This window comes from Salvelinus namaycush, chromosome 10 (assembly GCF_016432855.1).
Source record: "Salvelinus namaycush isolate Seneca chromosome 10, SaNama_1.0, whole genome shotgun sequence".
Taxonomy (NCBI): domain Eukaryota; kingdom Metazoa; phylum Chordata; class Actinopteri; order Salmoniformes; family Salmonidae; genus Salvelinus; species Salvelinus namaycush.
In genome coordinates, this window is record NC_052316.1 from 37,583,038 (window position 1) to 37,604,660 (window position 21,623).

The 21,623-nt window shown below is 45.8% G+C and overlaps 1 protein-coding gene across 1 annotated transcript in view; it reads left to right on the top strand.

Annotated features, from left to right (window-relative positions):
• Nucleotides 1-9,217, top strand: part of jak1 (Janus kinase 1) — a 91,060-nt gene extending 81,843 nt beyond the window's left edge. Inside the window, exon 24 of the mRNA XM_039002827.1 lies at nt 7,803-9,217. Coding sequence (XP_038858755.1) covers nt 7,803-7,910 — 108 coding nt within the window. The 3' untranslated portion in view covers nt 7,911-9,217. The remainder of the gene's footprint in view (nt 1-7,802) is intronic.
• Nucleotides 9,218-21,623: the final 12,406 nt, after the last annotated feature.

A 21,623-nucleotide genomic window follows, 5' to 3' on the forward strand; every position in this document is an offset into this window, starting at 1 on the left:
TCAGGCCACAGAACTACAACCACGAATGGCTACTGGTCAGGTCCCAGAACTACAACCACTACTGGCTACTGGTCAGGGCCCAGAACTACAACCACTACTGGCTACTGGTCAGGCCCCAGAACTACAACCACTACTGGTCAGGTCCCAGAACTACAACCACTACTGGCTACTGGTCAGGCCACAGAACTACAACCACGAATGGCTACTGGTCAGGTCCCAGAACTACAACCACTACTGGCTACTGGTCGGGCCACAGAACTACAACCACTACTGGCTACTGGTCGGGCCACAGAACTACAACCACTACTGGCTACTGGTCGGGCCACAGAACTACACCCACTACTGGCTACTGGTCGGGCCACAGAACTACAACCACTACTGGCTACTGGTCAGGTCCCAGAACTACAACCACTACTGGCTACTGGTCAGGTCCCAGAACTACAACCACTACTGGCTACTGGTCAGGCCCCAGAACTACAACCACTACTGGTCAGGCCACAGAACTACAACCACTACTGGCTACTGGTCAGGTCCTAGAACTACAACCACTACTGGCTACTGGTCAGGTCCCAGAACTACAACCACTACTGGCTACTGGTCAGGCCCCAGAACTACAACCACTACTGGTCAGGCCACAGAACTACAACCACTACTGGCTACTGGTCAGGTCCTAGAACTACAACCACTACTGGCTACTGGTCAGGTCCCAGAACTACAACCACTACTGGTCAGGTCCCAGAACTACAACCACTACTGGTCAGGTCCCAGAACTACAACCACTACTGGTCAGGCCACAGAACTACAACCACGAATGGCTACTGGTCAGGTCCCAGAACTACAACTGCTACTGGCTACTGGTCAGGTCCCAGAACTACAACCGCTACTGGCTACTGGTCAGGCCACAGAACTACACCCACTACTGGCTACTGGTCAGGCCACATAACTACACCCACTACTGGCTACTGGTCAGGCCACAGAACTACACCCACTACTGTCTACTGGTCAGGTCCCAGAACTACAACCACTACTGGCTACTGGTCAGGGCCCAGAACTACAACCACTACTGGCTACTGGTCAGGTCCCAGAACTACAACCACTACTGGTCAGGTCCCAGAACTACAACCACTACTGGCTACTGGTCAGGCCACAGAACTACAACCACGAATGGCTACTGGTCAGGTCCCAGAACTACAACCACTACTGGCTACTGGTCGGGCCACAGAACTACAACCACTACTGGCTACTGGTCGGGCCACAGAACTACAACCACTACTGGCTACTGGTCGGGCCACAGAACTACACCCACTACTGGCTACTGGTCGGGCCACAGAACTACAACCACTACTGGCTACTGGTCGGGCCACAGAACTACAACCACTACTGGCTACTGGTCGGGCCCCAGAACTACAACCACTACTGGCTACTGGTCGGGCCACAGAACTACACCCACTACTGGCTACTGGTCGGGCCACAGAACTACAACCACTACTGGCTACTGGTCAGGTCCCAGAACTACAACCACTACTGGCTACTGGTCAGGTCCCAGAACTACAACCACTACTGGCTACTGGTCAGGCCCCAGAACTACAACCACTACTGGCTACTGGTCAGGCCCCAGAACTACAACCACTACTGGTCAGGTCCCAGAACTACAACCACTACTGGTCAGGCCACAGAACTACAACCACGAATGGCTACTGGTCAGGTCCCAGAACTACAACTGCTACTGGCTACTGGTCAGGTCCCAGAACTACAACCGCTACTGGCTACTGGTCAGGCCACAGAACTACACCCACTACTGGCTACTGGTCAGGCCACATAACTACACCCACTACTGGCTACTGGTCAGGCCACAGAACTACACCCACTACTGGCTACTGGTCAGGTCCCAGAACTACAACCACTACTGGCTACTGGTCAGGGCCCAGAACTACAACCACTACTGGCTACTGGTCAGGTCCCAGAACTACAACCACTACTGGTCAGGTCCCAGAACTACAACCACTACTGGCTACTGGTCAGACCCCAGAACTACAACCACTACTGGCTACTGGTCAGGCCCCAGAACTACAACCACTACTGGTCAGGCCACAGAACTACAACCACTACTGGCTACTGGTCAGGTCCCAGAACTACAACCACTACTGGCTACTGGTCAGGCCCCAGAACTACAACCACTACTGGTCAGGTCCCAGAACTACAACCACTACTGGCTACTGGTCAGGTCCCAGAACTACAACCACTACTGGCTACTGGTCAGACCCCAGAACTACAACCACTACTGGCTACTGGTCAGGCCCCAGAACTACAACCACTACTGGTCAGGCCACAGAACTACAACCACTACTGGCTACTGGTCAGGTCCCAGAACTACAACCACTACTGGCTACTGGTCAGGCCCCAGAACTACAACCACTACTGGTCAGGCCACAGAACTACAACCACTACTGGCTACTGGTCAGGTCCCAGAACTACAACCACTACTGGCTACTGGTCAGGTCCCAGAACTACAACCACTACTGGCTACTGGTCAGGCCACAGAACTACAACCACTACTGGCTACTGGTCAGGCCACAGAACTACAACCACTACTGGTCAGGTCCCAGAACTACAACCACTACTGGTCAGGTCCCAGAACTACAACCACTACTGGTCAGGTCCCAGAACTACAACCACTACTGGCTACTGGTCAGGCCCCAGAACTACAACCACTACTGGCTACTGGTCAGGCCCCAGAACTACAACCACTACTGGTCAGGTCCCAGAACTACAACCACTACTGGTCAGGTCCCAGAACTACAACCACTACTGGCTACTGGTCAGGCCCCAGAACTACAACCACTACTGGCTACTGGTCAGGCCCCAGAACTACAACCACTACTGGCTACTGGTCAGGCCCCAGAACTACAACCACAACTGGTCAGGTCCCAGAACTACAACCACTACTGGTCAGGTCCCAGAACTACAACCACTACTGGTCAGGTCCCAGAACTACAACCACTACTGGCTACTGGTCAGGCCCCAGAACTACAACCACTACTGGCGACTGGTCAGGCCCCAGAACTACAACCACTACTGGCTACTGGTCAGGCCCCAGAACTACAACCACTACTGGCTACTGGTCAGGCCCCAGAACTACAACCACTACTGGCTACTGGTCAGGCCCCAGAACTACAACCACTACTGGCTACTGGTCAGGTCCCAGAACTACAACCACTACTGGTCAGGCCCCAGAACTACAACCACTACTGGTCAGGTCCCAGAACTACAACCACTACTGGTCAGGTCCCAGAACTACAACCACTACTGGTCAGGCCCCAGAACTACAACCACTACTGGTCAGGTCCCAGAACTACAACCACTACTGGTCAGGTCCCAGAACTACAACCACTACTGGTCAGGCCCCAGAACTACAACCACTACTGGTCAGGTCCAAGAACTACAACCACTACTGGTCAGGCCCCAGAACTACAACCACTACTGGCTACTGGTCAGGTCCCAGAACTACAACCATTATTGGCTACTTTGTCTCCTCACCCTGTTAGGACACAATAATGTCCTGGTCACCTTCAAAAGACTTTGAATCAACCTTGCACACTGAGTTTTAGTGGGGAAAAGAGGGCTCTACATATACACTACTAGAGTTGCCGACTGTTGTATTACGGTTGCTCTCCTATAACTTGGTTACGCTACTGTGCGCTTGTGCCGTGAAAACCTTATTATATTTAGTGGAATTGCCCATTATTGATATGCTGTCAGTGTGTGAATGAGATTTAAACATGAACACAATTTGAAAAACTAGTTGGCTTCGACTCTTCAAACACAACAGAGGCATGGCAATGCCACTCATAGTGCTAGAAATACAAATAACAATTTTAAAGACAGAATAACACAATCAAAATGAACTAGGGCTACTTATATGCAGGCCAAGGTGTTTGAGTGTAATCATGTTAGCCATATTGGATTCAGAACACAGGAGGTTGGTGGCACCTTAATTGGGGAGGACGGGCTTGGGGTATTGGCTGGAACGGAATAAGTGGAAAGGTATCAAACACATGGTTTCCATGTGTTTGATGCAATTCCATTTGCGCTGTTCCGGACATTACTATGAGCTGTCCTCATATCAGCAGCCTCCACTGATTCAGAATAAAATGTATACACACCAACAGTCTTTATAGGCATGACTATTGTACACAATAAAAAAATATACTAAAATACTAAATTCATATTTACAGGTGATTTTAACCTCCATCAAATGTTATTATGGCAGCCATATTTGATTTTGGATGCCATATTGGATTTGAGACTAAATATAATCTGTGATTGCCCCTTTGACTTAATTGCAAGACTTGGGGCTAAAGATACAAAATCCTTTAAGTTATCTTGGACCCCAATTTCTTTTCGATGTCTGAGCCCACTTGTTTTCCTTAGAGCCAATTACAATGGCCACAACATTAAAAAGGCAGGACCATACAGCCCTGAATGAGAGCAATATTTTGAACAGCTACCAAAAAGTGAAGTTTACATTACATTCATCATAAATATTCATAGTTGATATTTCCACCTATTGTATCTGTGTTTCCAGGTATATATTTCCAAGACTAATAAATATATCGTAATGCTGATTGTTTATGTACAGTACATTCGGAAAGTATTCAGACCCCTTAACTTTTTCCACATTTTCTTACATTACAGCCTTAATTTAAAATGGATTCAATAACATTTTAAGGGTACCAAAAAATGTCAGAAGCATTGAAGGTCCCCAAGAACACAGTGGCCTCCATCATTCTTAAAAGGAAGAAGTTTGGAACCACCAAGACTCATCCTAGATCTGGCCGCCCGGCCAAACTGAGCAATCGGGGGAAAAGGGTCTTGGTCAAGGAGGTGACCAAGAACCCAATGGTGACTCTGACAGACCTCTAGAGTTCCTCTGTGGAGATGGGAGAACCTTCCAGAAGGACAGCCATCTCTGCAGCACTCCACCAAGCAGGCCTTTGTGGTAGAGTGGCTAGACGGAAGCTACTCCTCAGTAAAAACCACATGACAGGCCGCTTGGAGTTTGTCAAAAGGCACCAAAAGACTCTCAGACCATGAGTAACAAGATTCTCTGGTCTGATGAAACCAAGATTGTACTCTTTGGCCTGAATGCCAAGTGTCACATTTGGAGGAATCCTGGCACCATCCCTATGGTGTAGCATGGTGGTAGCAGCATCATGCTGTGGGGATGTTGTTTATTGGCAGGGAGTGGGAGACTAGTCAGGATCGAGGCAAAGATGAACGGAGAAAAGTACAGAGAGATCCTTGATGAAAACCTGCTCCAGAGCGCTCAGGACCTCAGACTGGACAACGACCCTAAGCACACAGCCAAGACAATGCAGGAATGGTCCTTGAGTGGCCCAGCCAGAACCCGGGCTTGAACCCGATCGAACATCCATGGAGAGACGTGAAATTAGCTGTCCAACCTGACAGCGCTTTAGAGGATCTGCAGAGAAGAATGGGAGAGACTCCCCAAATACAGGTGTGCCAAGCTTTTAGCGTCATACCCAAGAAGACTTGCGGCTGTAATTGCTGCTTAAGGTGCTTAAACAAAGTATTGAGTAATACTTACAGTTGGAGTCATTAAAACTCGTTTTTCAACCACTCCACAAATTTCTTGTTAACAAACTATAGTTTTGGCAAGTCGGTTAGGACATCTACTTTGTGCATGACACAAGTATTTTTTCCAACAATTGTTTACAGACAGATTATTTCACTTATAATTCACTGTTTCACAATTCCAGTGGGTCAGAAGTTTACATACACTAAGTTGACTGTGCCTTTAAACAGCTTGGAAAATTCCAGAAAGTGTTGTCATGGATTTGGAAGCTTCTGATAGGCTAATTGACATAATTTGAGTCAATTGGAGGTGTACCTGTGGATGTATTTCGAGGCCTACCTTCAAACTCAGTGCCTCTTTACTTGACATCATTGGAAAAATCCAAAGAAATCAGCCAAGACCTCAGAAAAAAAGATTGTAGACCTCCACAAGTCTGGTTCATCCTTGGGAGCAATTTCCAAACACCTGAAGGTACCACATTCATCTGTACAAACAATAGTACGAGAGTATAAACACCATGGGACCACACAGCCATCATACCGCTCAGAAAGGAAACGCGTTTTGTCTCCTAGAGATGAACGTACTTTGGTGCGAAAAGTGCAAATCAATCCCAGAACAACAGCAAAGGACCTTGTGAAGATGCTGGATGAAACAGGTACAAAAGTATCTACAGTTGATGTCGGAAGTTTACATACACTTTATTCAAATTCATTTAGTCTCAGTTTTTCATAATTCCTGACATCCTAGTAAAAATGTAAACAAACCCTATATTGACATAACCTGAAAGGCAGCTCAGCAAGGAAGAAGCCACTGCTCCAAAACCGCCATAAAAAAGCCAGACTACGGTTTGCAACTGCACATGGGGACAAAGATCGTACTTTTTGGAGAAATGTCCTCTGGTCTGATGAAACAAAAATAGAACTGTTTGGCCATAATGATCATCGTTATGTTTGGAGGAAAAAGGGGGAGACTTGCAAGCCGAAGAACACCATCCCAACCATGAAGCACTGGGGTGGCAGCATCATGTTGTGGAGTTGCTTTGCTGCAGGAGGGACTGGTGCACTGCACAATATAGATAGCATCATGAGGATGGGAAATATATATGGATATATTGAAGCAACATCTCAAGACATCAGTCAGGAAGTTAAAGCTTGGTCGCAAAAGGGTCTTCCAAATGGACAATGACCCCAAGCATACTTCCAAAGTTGTGGCAAAATGGCTTAAGAACAACAAAGTCAAGGTATTGGAGTGGCCATCACAAAGCCATGACATCAATCCCATAGAACATCTGTGGACAGAACTGAAAAAGCATGTGCGAGCAAGGAGACCTACAAACCTGACTCAGTTACACCAGCTCTGTCAGATAGAATGTGCCAAAATTCACCCAAGTTATTATGGGAAGCTTGTGGAAGGCTACCAGAAACATTTTACTCAAGTTAAACAATTTAAAGGCAATGCTACCAAATACTAATTGAGTGTATGTAAACCTCTGACGAACTGGGAATGTGATGAAAGAAATAAAAGCTGAAATAAATCATTCTCTCTACTATTATTATGACATTTCACATTCTTAAAATAAAGTGGTGATCCTAACTGACCTAAGACAGGGAATTTTTACTAGGATTAAATGTCAGGAATTGTGAAAAACTGAGTTTAAATGTATTTGGCTAAGGTATATGTAAACTTCCGACTTCAACTGTATGTAAATGTTATAGTTCAGTTTTACATTTTTTATAATTGTGAAACAAATTCTAAAAACGTGTTTTTGCTTTGTCATTATGGAGTATTGTGTGTAGATTGAAGAGGGGGGAAAACAATTGAATCCATTTTAGAATAAGGCTGTAACGTAACAAAATGTGGAAAAAGTGAAGGGGTCAGAATACTTTCTGAATGCACTGACTACTTGTATTCTGAATTTGAGCAATATCATAGCTTGAAATATTGGGTTACATGAGCTTAGGTGCCCCCCCCCCCACCTGTCCCCCAGGCATTCTTCTGCACTGTTTAAGTTAAGGTGGTGTGTCACAATATCTATCAATTTAACCACTTTTGCATAAAAACATTTTTACACAACCATCCATTTCATATATGGAAGACATGTTTGTGTTTTGTTATACCTCAGGTAGGGGTATCTAGCCTAGTTGTCTAGCAGGTGTATGAAATAGTTTCTGTAACTTACGTTAGTTATGATTATGTTGTCTTGCAGGTGTATGAGCTGATGAGGAAGTGTTGGGAGAGCACCCCCGACAGGAGGATCACCTTCAAGAGCCTCATCGACGAGTTCACCCGCATGCTTGCCAACAACAGCTTGTAACCACAGCAACCACCCTCTACGCAAAGCCTTACCTACCACTGATACAATCCCAGGGGTCAAGGGTGAAAGGTTAAGGGTCACAGACTATGGTGACCTGGACCAAAAAAAACAACGAAATCAGTGCTGCTGCAAGACACTTTCTTTCACGCCGTTGTTTACATCCTCTATATTTACACTTCTGTTTTTCCCCCGAGAGATATTATACTAGAGATATCAACTATATGGATGAATATCATCAAATCAAATGTATTTATATAGCCCTTCTTACATCAGCTGATATCTCAAAGTGCTGTACAGAAACCCAGCCTAAAACCCCAAACAGCAAGCAATGCAGGTGTAGAAGCATGACTACATACATAGCATATGGAATGAAACATGTCCGAACACGTAGCTTTGACCCCTTGCTGAATGTGACACTGAGCTGTGTACACCTCTGTCACCTGGGGCCCACCACTTAGTCTGATCTTTCACCTTTTATCAAAATGTATCAGCTCTGCCATGTATGTATGGACCTGTGTCCTTATAATCATTTCTAGAATGGAGAAAAGGGTTGAAGAGGGAGAGAGGCCCTCGATTGGACCTGTGCAAGATGGACTCTAGAAAAGGATTGCTACGGCCACTGTGAAGATGACACAGTGACAAAGCCAACAACATGTTAGTGAACAGGATTCTAACCATGGACTGACTGCATGAGGCCACCTCCCTGTGAGTGGTGACAGATGTATAGTATATAGGATACAGGTGAAATATCAAATCACATTTTATTCCGCACATTCTTCGTAAACAACAGGTGTAGACAAACAGTGAAATGCTTACTTTCGGGCCCTTACCAACAATGCAGCGAGAAAGAAAAAAAATAAATAATAGAAAGGTAAAACATGTAATAAAAGTAATAATAAATACACAATGAGCAACGATGTATGGGATATAGAATACTGTTAGCAGTGGGTTGGATTGGGATGAAGGATACTGTTTACATTGAAGGGAGGAGGATGGGAAAGTAGTACCTGTGATGGACAATGGAGGGCAGTATAGCTTTACATAAACTACTGTAAACCGCTCGTATTTCAAAACAGCTTCTTAAGTACAGCCATAATGTGTATGTCCAATATTTCAAGTCTTTATTTGAATATATAATAAATAATATTGGGGGTGTGAGGACAGAAGGAAGGAGATGAAAGAACAGAGCCTTAAAAAGGTGTTATTTGAGACAGTCTAAAAGGGTAAACCACAGAAAAAGAATTAGCGGAACAGACATTGTTGTATAGCTCATGAAATGCATATGCCAGTAAGGTCTACAGCACGTACAGCAGTGGAGGCTGGTGGGAGGAGCTATAGGAGGACGGGCACATTCTCCTATAGCTCCTCCCACCAGCCTCCACTGACTTAGAGGTATCTTTACCGTAGGCAAACAAACAGCTGAAAAGGGAAAACGTGGTATTGAGAACACATGTATAGAAGGTGCTGGACAGACAATGTGTGGATGAGATAGTCAATGCAAGAAGAAGACAACACAGAATAGTTTTTCAGTTACAGTCCATGTTTATTCTGGAATGTAAAAGACAATTCCTTCTGCTCATAAAGAAGAGAAAACAAATACATTTTTCAGAGGAATAAGACAAAGAAATAATGACTAACTGAAACATTTACATAAATACACAATTAAAATAAATAAAATCTCAAATGTTTTTTTTTGCCTTTGTTCTGTGTCAAATTCCAAAGCGTCAAATGCAATATTAATTATTGAAAACATATATTTGTATATTACAGCAGTAAATATGCATGCTAAAATTCGATCGCATCTAGAAATAGCTTATTCACAGTAAAGCAATATCAACGTAGTTGTAATATAAAATATCGCAAAATCTACAGTAGAGATTTCATGTCAGAAAGAATCCACATACTTAAAAAATACAGTAGAAAGAAAATAGCACACCCAATCTGGGTCTACAGTTGTGGCCAAAAGTTTTGAGAATGACACAAATATAAATTTTCACAAAGTCTGCTGCCTCAGTTTGTATGATGGCAATTTGCATATACTCCAGAATGTTATGAAGAGTGATAAGATGAATTGCAATTAATTGCAAAGTCCCTCTTTGCCATGCAAATTAACTGAATCGCCAAAAAACATTTCCACTGCATTTCAGCCCTGCCACAAAAGGACCAGCTGACATCATGTCAGTGATTCTCTCGTTAACACAGGTGTGAGTGTTGACGAGGACAAGGCTGAAGATCACTCTGTCATGCTGATTGAGTTCGAATAACAGACTGGAAGCTTCAAAAGGAGGGTAGTGCTTGGAATCATTATTCTTCCTCTGTCAACCATGGTTACCTGCAAGGAAACACGTGCCATCATCATTGCTTTGCACAAAAAGGGCTTCACAGGCAAGGATATTGCTGCCAGTAAGATTGCACCTAAATCAACCATTTATCGGATCATCAAGAACTTCAAGGAGAGCGGTTCAATTGTTGTGAAGAAGGCTTCAGGGCGCCCAAGAAAGTCCAGCAAGCGCCAGGACCGTCTCCTAAAGTTTATTCAGCTGTGGGGTCGGGGCACCACCAGTACAGAGCTTGCTCAGGAATGGCAGCAGGCAGGTGTGAGTGCATCTGCACGCACAGTGAGGCAAAGACTTTTGGAGGCTGGCCTGGTGTCAAGAAGGGCAGCAAAGAAGCCACTTCTCTCCAGGAAAAACATCAGGGACAGACTGATATTCTGCAAAAGGTACAAGGATTGGACTGCTGAGGACTGGGGTAAAGTCATTTTCTCTGCATCCCCTTTCCGATTGTTTGGGGCATCCGGAAAAAAGCTTGTCCGGAGAAGACAAGGTGAGCGCTACCATCAGTCCTGTGTCATGCCAACAGTAAAGCATCCTGAGACCATTCATGTGTGGGGTTGTTTCTCAGCCAAGGGAGTGGGCTCACTCACAATTTTGCCTAAGAACACAGCCATGAATAAAGAATGGTACCAACACATCCTCCGAGAGCAACTTCTCCCAACCATCCAGGAACAGTTTAGTGACGAACAATGCCTTTTCCAGCATGATGGAGCACCTTGCCATAAGGCAAAAGTGATAACTAAGTGGCTCGGGGAACAAAACATCGATATTTTGGGTCCATGGCCAGGAAACTCCCCAGACCTTAATCCCATTGAGAACTTGTGGTCAATCCTCAAGAGGTGGGTGGACAAACAAAACCCCACCAATTCTGACAAACTCCAAGCATTGATTATGCAAGAATGGGCTGCCATCAGTCAGGATGTGGCCCAGAAGTTAATTGACAGCATGCCAGGGCGGATTGCAGAGGTCTTGAAAAAGAAGGGTCAACACTACAAATATTGACTCTTTGCATCAACTTCATGTAATTGTCAATAAAAGCCTTTGACACACAATTATACTTCAGTATTCCATAGTAACATCTGACAAAAATATCTAAAGACACTGAAGCAGCAAACTTTGTGGAAATTAATTTTTGTCATTCTCAAAACTTTTGGCCACGACTGTACAGCCTTTAAAATATTCTGTTCAGTCGTAAAGACTTCAGTATTGCAAAGCTCGCACGCACGCACGCACGCACGCGCGCGGTTCAGTACCCTAGGCACAGGCTCACTCTTTGTGCTCACCCAGTGTAGTACGAACATTGTTGTGTCAACGCAGCCTATAGACACGTCAAACTAGCTGATTCTCCTAAAACACTGACCGTGTACCTTATTTCCAATCAATATAGCAATAAGCCTAGATGTCAACATGCAGAGATGGGCACAACCGATATACAGTACCAGTCGAAAGTTTGGACACACCTACTCATTCAATGTTTTTTGGGGAATCATATAGTAACCAAAATAGTGTTAAACAAATCAAAATATATATTTATATTCTTCAAAGTAGCCACCCTTTGCCTTGATAACAGCTTTGCACACTCTTGGCATTCTCTCAACCAGCTTCACCTGGAATGCTTTTCCAACAGTCTTGAAGGAGTTACCACATATGCTGAGCCCCTGTTGGCTGCTTTTCCTTCACTCTGCGGTCCAACTCATCCCAAACCATCCCAATTGGGTTGAGTTCGGGTGATTGTGGAGGCCAGGTCAACTGATGCAGCACACCATCACTCTCCTTCTTGGTCAAATAGCCCTTACACAGCCTGGAGGTGTGTTGGCTTATTGTCCTGTTGAAAAACAAATGATAGTCCCACTAAGCGCAAACCAGATGGGATGGCTTATCGCCGCAGAATGCTGTGGTAGCCATGCTGGTTAAGTGTTCCTTGAATTTTAAATAAATCAGTGTCACCAGCAAAGCACCCCCACATCATCACATCTCCTCCATGCTTCATTGTGGGAACCACACTTGTGGAGATCATCCGTTCACCTATTCTGCGTCTCACAAAGACAAAAAACAAAACAAAATTCTCAAATTTGGACTAATCAGACCAAAGGACAGATTTCCACCAGTCTAAGGTCCATTGCTCGTGTTTCTTGGCCCAAGCAAGTCTCTTCTTCTTCTTGGTGTCCTGTAGTAGTGGTTTCTTTGCAGCGATTTGACAATGAAGGCTTGGTTCACGCAGTCTCCTCTGAACAGTTGATGTTGATGTGTCTGTTACTTGAACTCTGTGAAGCATTTATTTGGGCTGCAATCTGAGGCTGGTAACTCTAATGAACTTATCCTCTGCAGCAGAGGTAACTCTGGGTCTTCCTTTCCTGTGGCGGTCCTCATGAGAGCCAGTTTCATCATAGCGCTTGATGGTTTTTGCGACTGCACTTGATGAAACTTTCAAAGTTCTTGTAATTTTCTGGATTGACTGACCTTCATGTCTTAAAGTAATGATGGACTGTCATTTCTCTTTGCTTATTTGAGCTGTTCTTGCCATAATATGGACTTGGTCTTTTACCAAATAGGGCTATCTTCTGTATACCACCTCTACCTTGTCACAACACAACTGATTGTCTCAAACGCATTACGATGGAAAGAAATTCCACAAATGTACTGTTAAGAAGGCACACCTGTTAATTGAAATGCATTCCAGGTGACTACCTCATGAAGCTAGTTGAGAGAATGCCAAGAGTATGCAAAGCTGTTATCAAGGCATTAAAGAATCTCAAATATAAAATACATTTTGATTTGTTTTACACTTTTTTTGGTTACTACATGATTCCATGTGTGTTATTTCATAGTTGTGATGTCTTCGATATTATTCTACAATGTAGAAAATAATAAGAAATAAAGAAAAACCCTTGAATGAGTAGGTGCGTCTAAACTTTTGATTGGTACTGTAGATGGAAAAGCCCTTAACCCTTCAACCTCTGGTCAGGTCACTGGTTCTAGCTAAACTAAAAGCAGTCTGGCCCTTGAGGCCAATTCCACTGCTGAATCTCATTCTAACCAGGGTTTGCTTTAAAACCTGTAACATCATAAACGGTATACACTGAGTGTACAAAACACTGCTCTTTCAATCAGTGTAGATGAAGGGGAGGAGACAGGAGTTTTAAGCTTTGCTACAGTTGAGACATGGATTGTGTATGTGTGCCATGCAGAGGGTGAATGGGCAAGACAAAAGATTTAAGTGTCTTTGAACGGGTTATGGTAGTAGGTGCCAGGCGCACCAGTTTTAGTGTGTCAAAAAACGTGTGTATCAAGAATGGTCCACTACCCAAAACATCCAGCCAATTTGACACAACTGTGGGAAGCATTGGAGTCAACATGGGCCAGCATCCCTGTGGAACGCTTTCAACACCTTGTAGAGTCCATGTCCCGATGAATTGAGACTGTTCTGAGGGCAAGGGGGGGAGGGGTGTGCAAGTCATTATTAGGAAGGTGTTCCTAATGTCTGGTATACTCAGTGTACATGCAATACTACAGGGAACACTTCTAAGAGGAGACAGAGTAATGTCATGCAGAGGTAATGAGGTATCTGTGCTGACTATCATCATAATATTATATGGTAACAGACCTGGAGAATACCATCAGAGACCTCAGCTAAATGCACGCACACACACACGCACGCACGCACGCACGGGGAAAAAAAGAGGAATCAAAATGGAACGACAAATGAATAAACACAGACTGCTAGCAACTGGAGCGGTTTTTCTCTCTGTCCCTCTCTTTCTCTCTCTCCCACTCTCCTCTCTTTCTCTCTCTCCCACTCTCTTTCTCTCCTCTCTCTCTCTCCCACTCTCCTCTCTCTCCCTCTCCTCTCTTTCTCGCTCTCCCTTTCTGCTGTCTGTTCCCCTCATACCTGCCAAAAGCAGGTTATTAACGCACACACAACTTATTCACACACAAACTCAGACAACACACAGACTACAGTACACTGAATTCCTATAAAAACCTATGGACCTGCTATTAGGCAAAGAAGGAATATGAGCAGGTCAGAAAACACACAGGCACAGCTCTGCATAGCACTGTGGCACACCCGGTAATGGCTTAGAGAAAGAAGGCTAATTAAATCACCGGAGGGCCATTAAAACAACACAGACTGGCTTAAAGTGCCTGACTACAGACAGACATTATGACCTGCCTGGGTCTGCCTTTTACAGACACTGACTGAGACAGCCTCCTACAGTCTCGCACGCACGCACACAGAAATAAAGAAGCTACACACACTTCTAAGCATTGCCTTTTAAAGACGTGGTTGAAGCTAGCAATCAACTGGCTGGAAAAACCAAGTCCAACATACACACACACAGTACAAGTAAAAGTATGGCTCTAAGCCAGTGTAACACAGCACTGAAAGGGGTTTAAATATGTTACAGCTTCGCCCGTTAAGAGCATGATATATGACACCACTAAAAACATCAGTGCTTCAAGTCACGTGACACAGGAGAACGGCGCTTTTTCAACTCAGAGTGGAGGATGAAAACAGACAGATTAGAGAGATTAGGGATCAGATGGAGAGGAGGAAAAATGAAAAGAGAGAAACTGACAGTTTGATTGATTGTAGCACACTACACATTGAGTGGTAATGCCCTTGTATACACTCATGTTGGCATTGTGATATTAGTTGGTACAGTAGCTGTTGTTATTGCCTGGGTCTAAGGCTGAAGACCTGTGGCAGTACGTAACATGGTGCTAAAGCCCTCATCCCATGCCCTTCGTACCTCTAAAACCCCCCTGTCAGTCCACAAGGGTTGGGTTTCAGTGCCTTTTCACTTTCACTGTACCACAGGGGTAGTACGCAAGCCTGGTTCTGAAGTGCCGCAGGCACGTTTTTGATGTAACCGACCTGGAAGACCAGGTGTGTTGAATTTAATCAATCACTGAACTGATCAATTAGCTCAGTTGGTCAGATGTGGTGCCTAGTTGGAACAAAATCCTACAATACCTGCAGCACTCCAGGAACAGGGTTGCCTACCCCTGCTGTACCACATGAATCTCAAGGTGATTCATTTAAATTCGATTCATGGCTTGATGAAAATTGCCGGTTATTTTTATAGATAGAAGCCTATCTTTTTACTTTCTGAATTGACTGAATCAAAATGGAAATTACTCCAATCTCTGAGAGAATTCAACATGGCTACTCTCCTGAATTTTTCTGTTTCCTGTTTCATTTCTAATGGCAGTTTATGAAGCAGTATTAAAGCGTTGGTTGGTTTGTTTGTGTCTCCACAGCGCTTCCCGTCCAGAAAAGTCATTTAAAAAACAGCAGAAAAAGAAGAGGGGAGCCTGGGAACCTCTTCTGTTCCTCGACTGAACGACTGTTCAATGGCCCCTACAGAAAACGACAGCCATTATAAACAGTGGAAGGTTTCCACCCTGTAGCTGTCATACACAGAGCCATAAGAAGAAGGCCTAGGTCTTGGAAATGTCCATCCACTAGCTAGTTATAATACATGGCTATATCGACCCAAAGAAATGTCCATCCACTAGCTAGTTATAATACATGGCTATATTGACCCAAAGAAATGTCCACTCAGTGACTATTGTCATGTCTATAAGGTACCAAGTTAGGTGTCCATTCATTTGCTAGTACACCAGACCAATGGGAGTCTATAAGTGTCCATTGTTCAAGGTTAAAAGCAGTGATTAGACATCCCTCTCCCTGTGCCTTCTTCTACCTTGCGAATGGCCTGTCACTCCTACACTTACGACATAACACGCACACACACGCACACACTACATCAATGTCTCCACAAAGAGAGAGATAAAAGGAGAGCTTAGGCAATCAGAAAAAGAGAAAGACACTGAGGAAGAGAAAAACACATCAGTTAAAGTGAGTCATCAAATCAACTCTGTCTGCAACACTGGCCAGTTTCCCCCGTTTGTAGAAAAGCGCACAGAGAGATTAGAAACAGAGTGATAGAAACAGAGAGAGAGAGAAACCTGACTACACACTGACTGGCCTTCAACAAGGCAGACTGACTGACTGGCAGAATGACTGACTGACTGACCCTAAAATACAGAAGCAGCTCACATACATTAGAAACAATGTACAGAGATTATTAGTCAAGAAGCATTTACACCAACTGAGTTAAGAGTTAAGGCTTGAACAGGACAAAAGCAACATTGTGTGTGTGTGTGTGCGTGTGCGTGTGCGTGTGCGTGTGCGTGTGTGTGTGTGTGTGTGTGTATACCAACATCATACAACACTAAAGCTGAGACTGTGTATGTACTGTATGGTTTAGGAGATAGGGTGCAGGGGTTCAGAGAGAGGGAGGTCAGAGGTCATCTCTAGATCCTCTTCTTCTTGAAGTAGTCAGCGTACTGACCCCCCAGCCCCTGGGAGTGCTGCCCCACGTACGCCCCCTCTGATGTCATATTGTGCACCGCCAAGTGAGGGTACTCCCGCTTCTGCCCCCGAGTCGTCTGATTCTGAGAGAGAGAGAGAAGATCATCAAAGATCTCAGTCACCCGAGCCACAGCCTGTTCACCCCGCTACCATCTAGAAGGCGGAGAAAGTACAGGTGCATCAAAGCTGGGACTGAGAGACTGAAAAACAGCTTATTCACTACCGGCTACCACCCGGTACTCTGCCCTGCACCTCAGAGACTGCTGCCCCATGTACATAGTCATTGAGCACTGGTCACTTTAATAATGTTTACTGTTTTATCCACTTGATATGTATATACTGTATTCTAGTCATGGCTCATCTTATATAGCTACTGCTGTACATAACTGTTCTATTCATATACTGTCCATACTGTCTACACACCATTTATACATGTTTACTTCTATTCCAGACTCTGACATTGCTCGTTCTGATATTTCTTATTTATGTAAATGTTTGGAAGGGGGGGGGGGGGTTATTGTATTGCTAGATATTACTGCACTGTTGGAGCTAGAAACACAAGCATTTCACTGCACCTGAGATAACATCTGCAAATCTGTGTACAGGGCCAATACACGTTGATTGTTTTAATTTGAGAGAGGGTAATGGAGAGAGAAAGAAAGAGAGATATGAGAGAGAGCGAGTGAGAGAGGAAGAAGATGAGATGAGAGTGAAGGATGAAGAGAGATTGAGTATCGTATAGCTGAAGTTCAGCGCTATAGCACTATTTAAATTTACTTAAAGCAATGTTCCCCGCCAATTGATCCAGACGATACCGCCCCAATAGATCCAGACGATGCCGCCCCAATAGATCCAGACCATACCGCCCCAATATATCCAGACGATCCCGCCCCAATATATCCAGACGATACCGCCCCAATAGATCCAGACGATACCGCCCCAATATATCCAGACGATACCGCCCCAATATATCCAGACGATACTGCCCCAATATATCCAGACGATGCCGCCCCAATATATCCAGACGATACCACCCCAATATATCCAGACGATACCGCCCCAATAGATCCAGACGATACCGCCCCAATATATCCAGACGATGCCGCCCCAATATATCCAGACGATACCGCCCCAATAGATCCAGACGATGCCGCCCCAATAGATCCAGACCATACCGCCCCAATATATCCAGACGATGCCGCCCCAATATATCCAGACGATACCGCCCCAATATATCCAGACGATACCGCCCCAATATATCCAGATGATACCGCCCCAATATATCCAGACGATGCCGCCCCAACATATCCAGACGATACCGCCACAACAGATCCAGACGATACCGCCCCATTTAGATCCAGACGATGCCGCCCCAATATATCCAGACGATGCCGCCCCAATATATCCAGACGATACCGCCCCAATATACCCAGACGATACCGCCCCAATATATCCAGACGATACCGCCCCAATATATCCAGATGATACCGCTCCAATAGATACAGACCATACCGCCCCAATATATCCAGACAATACCGCCCCAATAGATCCAGACCATACCGCCCCAATATATCCAGATGATACCGCTCCAATAGATACAGACCATACCGCCCCAATATATCCAGACCATACCGCTCCAATAGATACAGACCATACCGCCCCAATATATCCAGACGATACCGCCCCAATATATCCAGACGATACCGCCCCAATATATCCAGATGATACCGCCCCAATATATCCAGACGATGCCGCCCCAACATATCCAGACGATACCGCCACAACAGATCCAGACGATACCGCCCCATTAGATCCAGACGATGCCGCCCCAATATATCCAGACGATGCCGCCCCAATATATCCAGACGATACCGCCCCAACAGATCCAGACGATACCGCCCCAATATATCCAGACGATACCGCCCCAATATATCCAGACGATACCGCCCCAATATATCCAGATGATACCGCTCCAATAGATACAGACCATACCGCCCCAATATATCCAGACAATACCGCCCCAATAGATCCAGACCATACCGCCCCAATATATCCAGATGATACCGCTCCAATAGATACAGACCATACCGCCCCAATATATCCAGACCATACCGCTCCAATAGATACAGACCATACCGCCCCAATATATCCAGATGATCCCGCCCCAATATATCCAGACGATACCGCTCCAATAGATCCAGACGATACCGCCCCAATAGATCCAGACGATACCGCCCCAATATATCCAGACGATACCGCCCCAATATATCCAGACGATGCCGCCCCAATATATCCAGACGATACCGCCCCAATATATCCAGACGATACCGCCCCAATATATCCAGACGATGCCGCCCCAATATATCCAGACGATGCCGCCCCAATATATCCAGACGATGCCGCCCCAATATATCCAGACGATACCGCCCCAATATATCCAGACGATACCGCCCCAATAGATCCAGATGATACCGCCCCAATATATCCAGACGATGCCGCCCCAACATATCCAGACGATACCGCCCCATTAGATCCAGACGATACCGCCCCAATATATCCAGACCATACCGCCCCAATATATCCAGACCATACCGCCCCAATATATCCAGACCATACCGCTCCAATAGATACAGACCATACCGCCCCAATATATCCAGACGATACCGCCCCAATATATCCAGACGATACCGCCCCAATATATCCAGACCATACCGCCCCAATATATCCAGACCATACCGCCCCAATATATCCAGACCATACCGCCCCAATATATCCAGACCATACCGCCCCAATATATCCAGACCATACCGCCCTAATATATCCAGACCATACCGCCCCAATAGATCAGATGATACCGCCCCAATATATCCAGACCATGCCGCCCCAATATATCCAGACGATGCAGCCCCAATATATCCAGATGATCCCGCCCCAATATATCCAGACGATACCGCCCCAATAGATCCAGACGATACCGCCCCAATAGATCCAGACGATACCGCCCCAATAGATCCAGACGATACCGCCCCAATATATCCAGACGATGCCGCCCCAATATATCCAGACGATACCGCCCCAATATATCCAGATGATGCCGCCCCAATATATCCAGACGATGCCGCCCCAATATATCCAGACGATGCCGCCCCAATATATCCAGACGATGCCGCCCCAATATATCCAGACGATACCGCCCCAATATATCCAGACGATACCGCCCCAATAGATCCAGATGATACCGCCCCAATATATCCAGACGATGCCGCCCCAACATATCCAGACGATACCGCCCCATTAGATCCAGACGATGCCGCCCCAATATATCCAGACGATGCCGCCCCAATATATCCAAACGATACCGCCCCAACAGATCCAGACGATACCGCCCCAATATATCCAGACGATACCGCCCCAATATATCCAGACGATACCGCCCCAATATATCCAGATGATACCGCTCCAATAGATACAGACCATACCGCCCCAATATATCCAGACCATACCGCTCCAATAGATACAGACCATACCGCCCCAATATATCCAGACCATACCGCCCCAATATATCCAGACCATACCGCTCCAATAGATACAGACCATACCGCCCCAATATATCCAGACGATACCGCCCCAATATATCCAGACGATACCGCCCCAATATATCCAGACCATACCGCCCCAATATATCCAGACCATACCGCCCCAATATATCCAGACCATACCGCCCCAATATATCCAGACCATACCGCCCCAATATATCCAGACCATACCGCCCCAATATATCCAGACCATACCGCCCTAATATATCCAGACCATACCGCCCCAATAGATCAGATGATACCGCCCCAATATATCCAGACCATGCCGCCCCAATATATCCAGACGATGCAGCCCCAATATATCCAGATGATACCGCCCCAATATATCCAGACGATACCGCCCCAATATATCCAGACCATACCGCCCCAATATATCCAGACCATACCGCCCCAATAGATCAGATGATACCGCCCCAATAGATCCACAGACGATACCGCCCCAATAGATCCACAGACGATGCCGTTCCAATAGATCCACAGACAATACCGCCCCAATAGATCCACAGACGATGCCGTTCCAATAGATCCACAGACGATACCGCCCCAATAGGTCCACAGACGATACCGCCCCAATATATCCAGACCATACCGCCCCAATATATCCAGACCATACCGCCCAAATAGATCAGATGACACCGCCCCAATAGATCCACAGACGATACCGCCCCAATAGATCCACAGACGATACCGCCCCAATAGATCCACAGACGATGCCGTTCCAATAGATCCACAGACGATACCGCCCCAATAGGTCTACAGACGATACCGCCCCAATATATCCAGACGACACCGACCCAATAGATCCAGTCGTTCCCGCCCCAATGGATCCAGACGATACCGCCCCAATATATCCAGACGATACCGACCCAATAGATCCAGACAGTACCGACCCAATATATCCAGACGATACCGCCCCAATAGATCCAGACGATACCGCCCCAATATATCCAGACGATACCGCCCCAATAGACCCACAGACGATACCGCCCCAATATATCCAGACGATACCGCCCCAATAGACCCACAGACGATACCGCCTCAATATATCCAGACGATACCGCCACAATTGACCCACAGTCGATACCGCCCCAATAGACCCACAGATGATACCGCCCCAATAGATCAGATGATACCGCCCCAATATATCCAGACGATACCGCCCCAACAGATCCAGACGATACCGCCCCATTAGATCCAGACGATGCCGCCCCAATATATCCAGATGATGCCGCCCCAATATATCCAGACGATACCGCCCCAACAGATCCAGACGATACCGCCACAATATATCCATACGATACCGCCCCAATATATCCAGACGATACCGCCCCAATATATCCAGATGATACCGCCCCAATATATCCAGATGATACCGCTCCAATAGATACAGACCATACCGCCC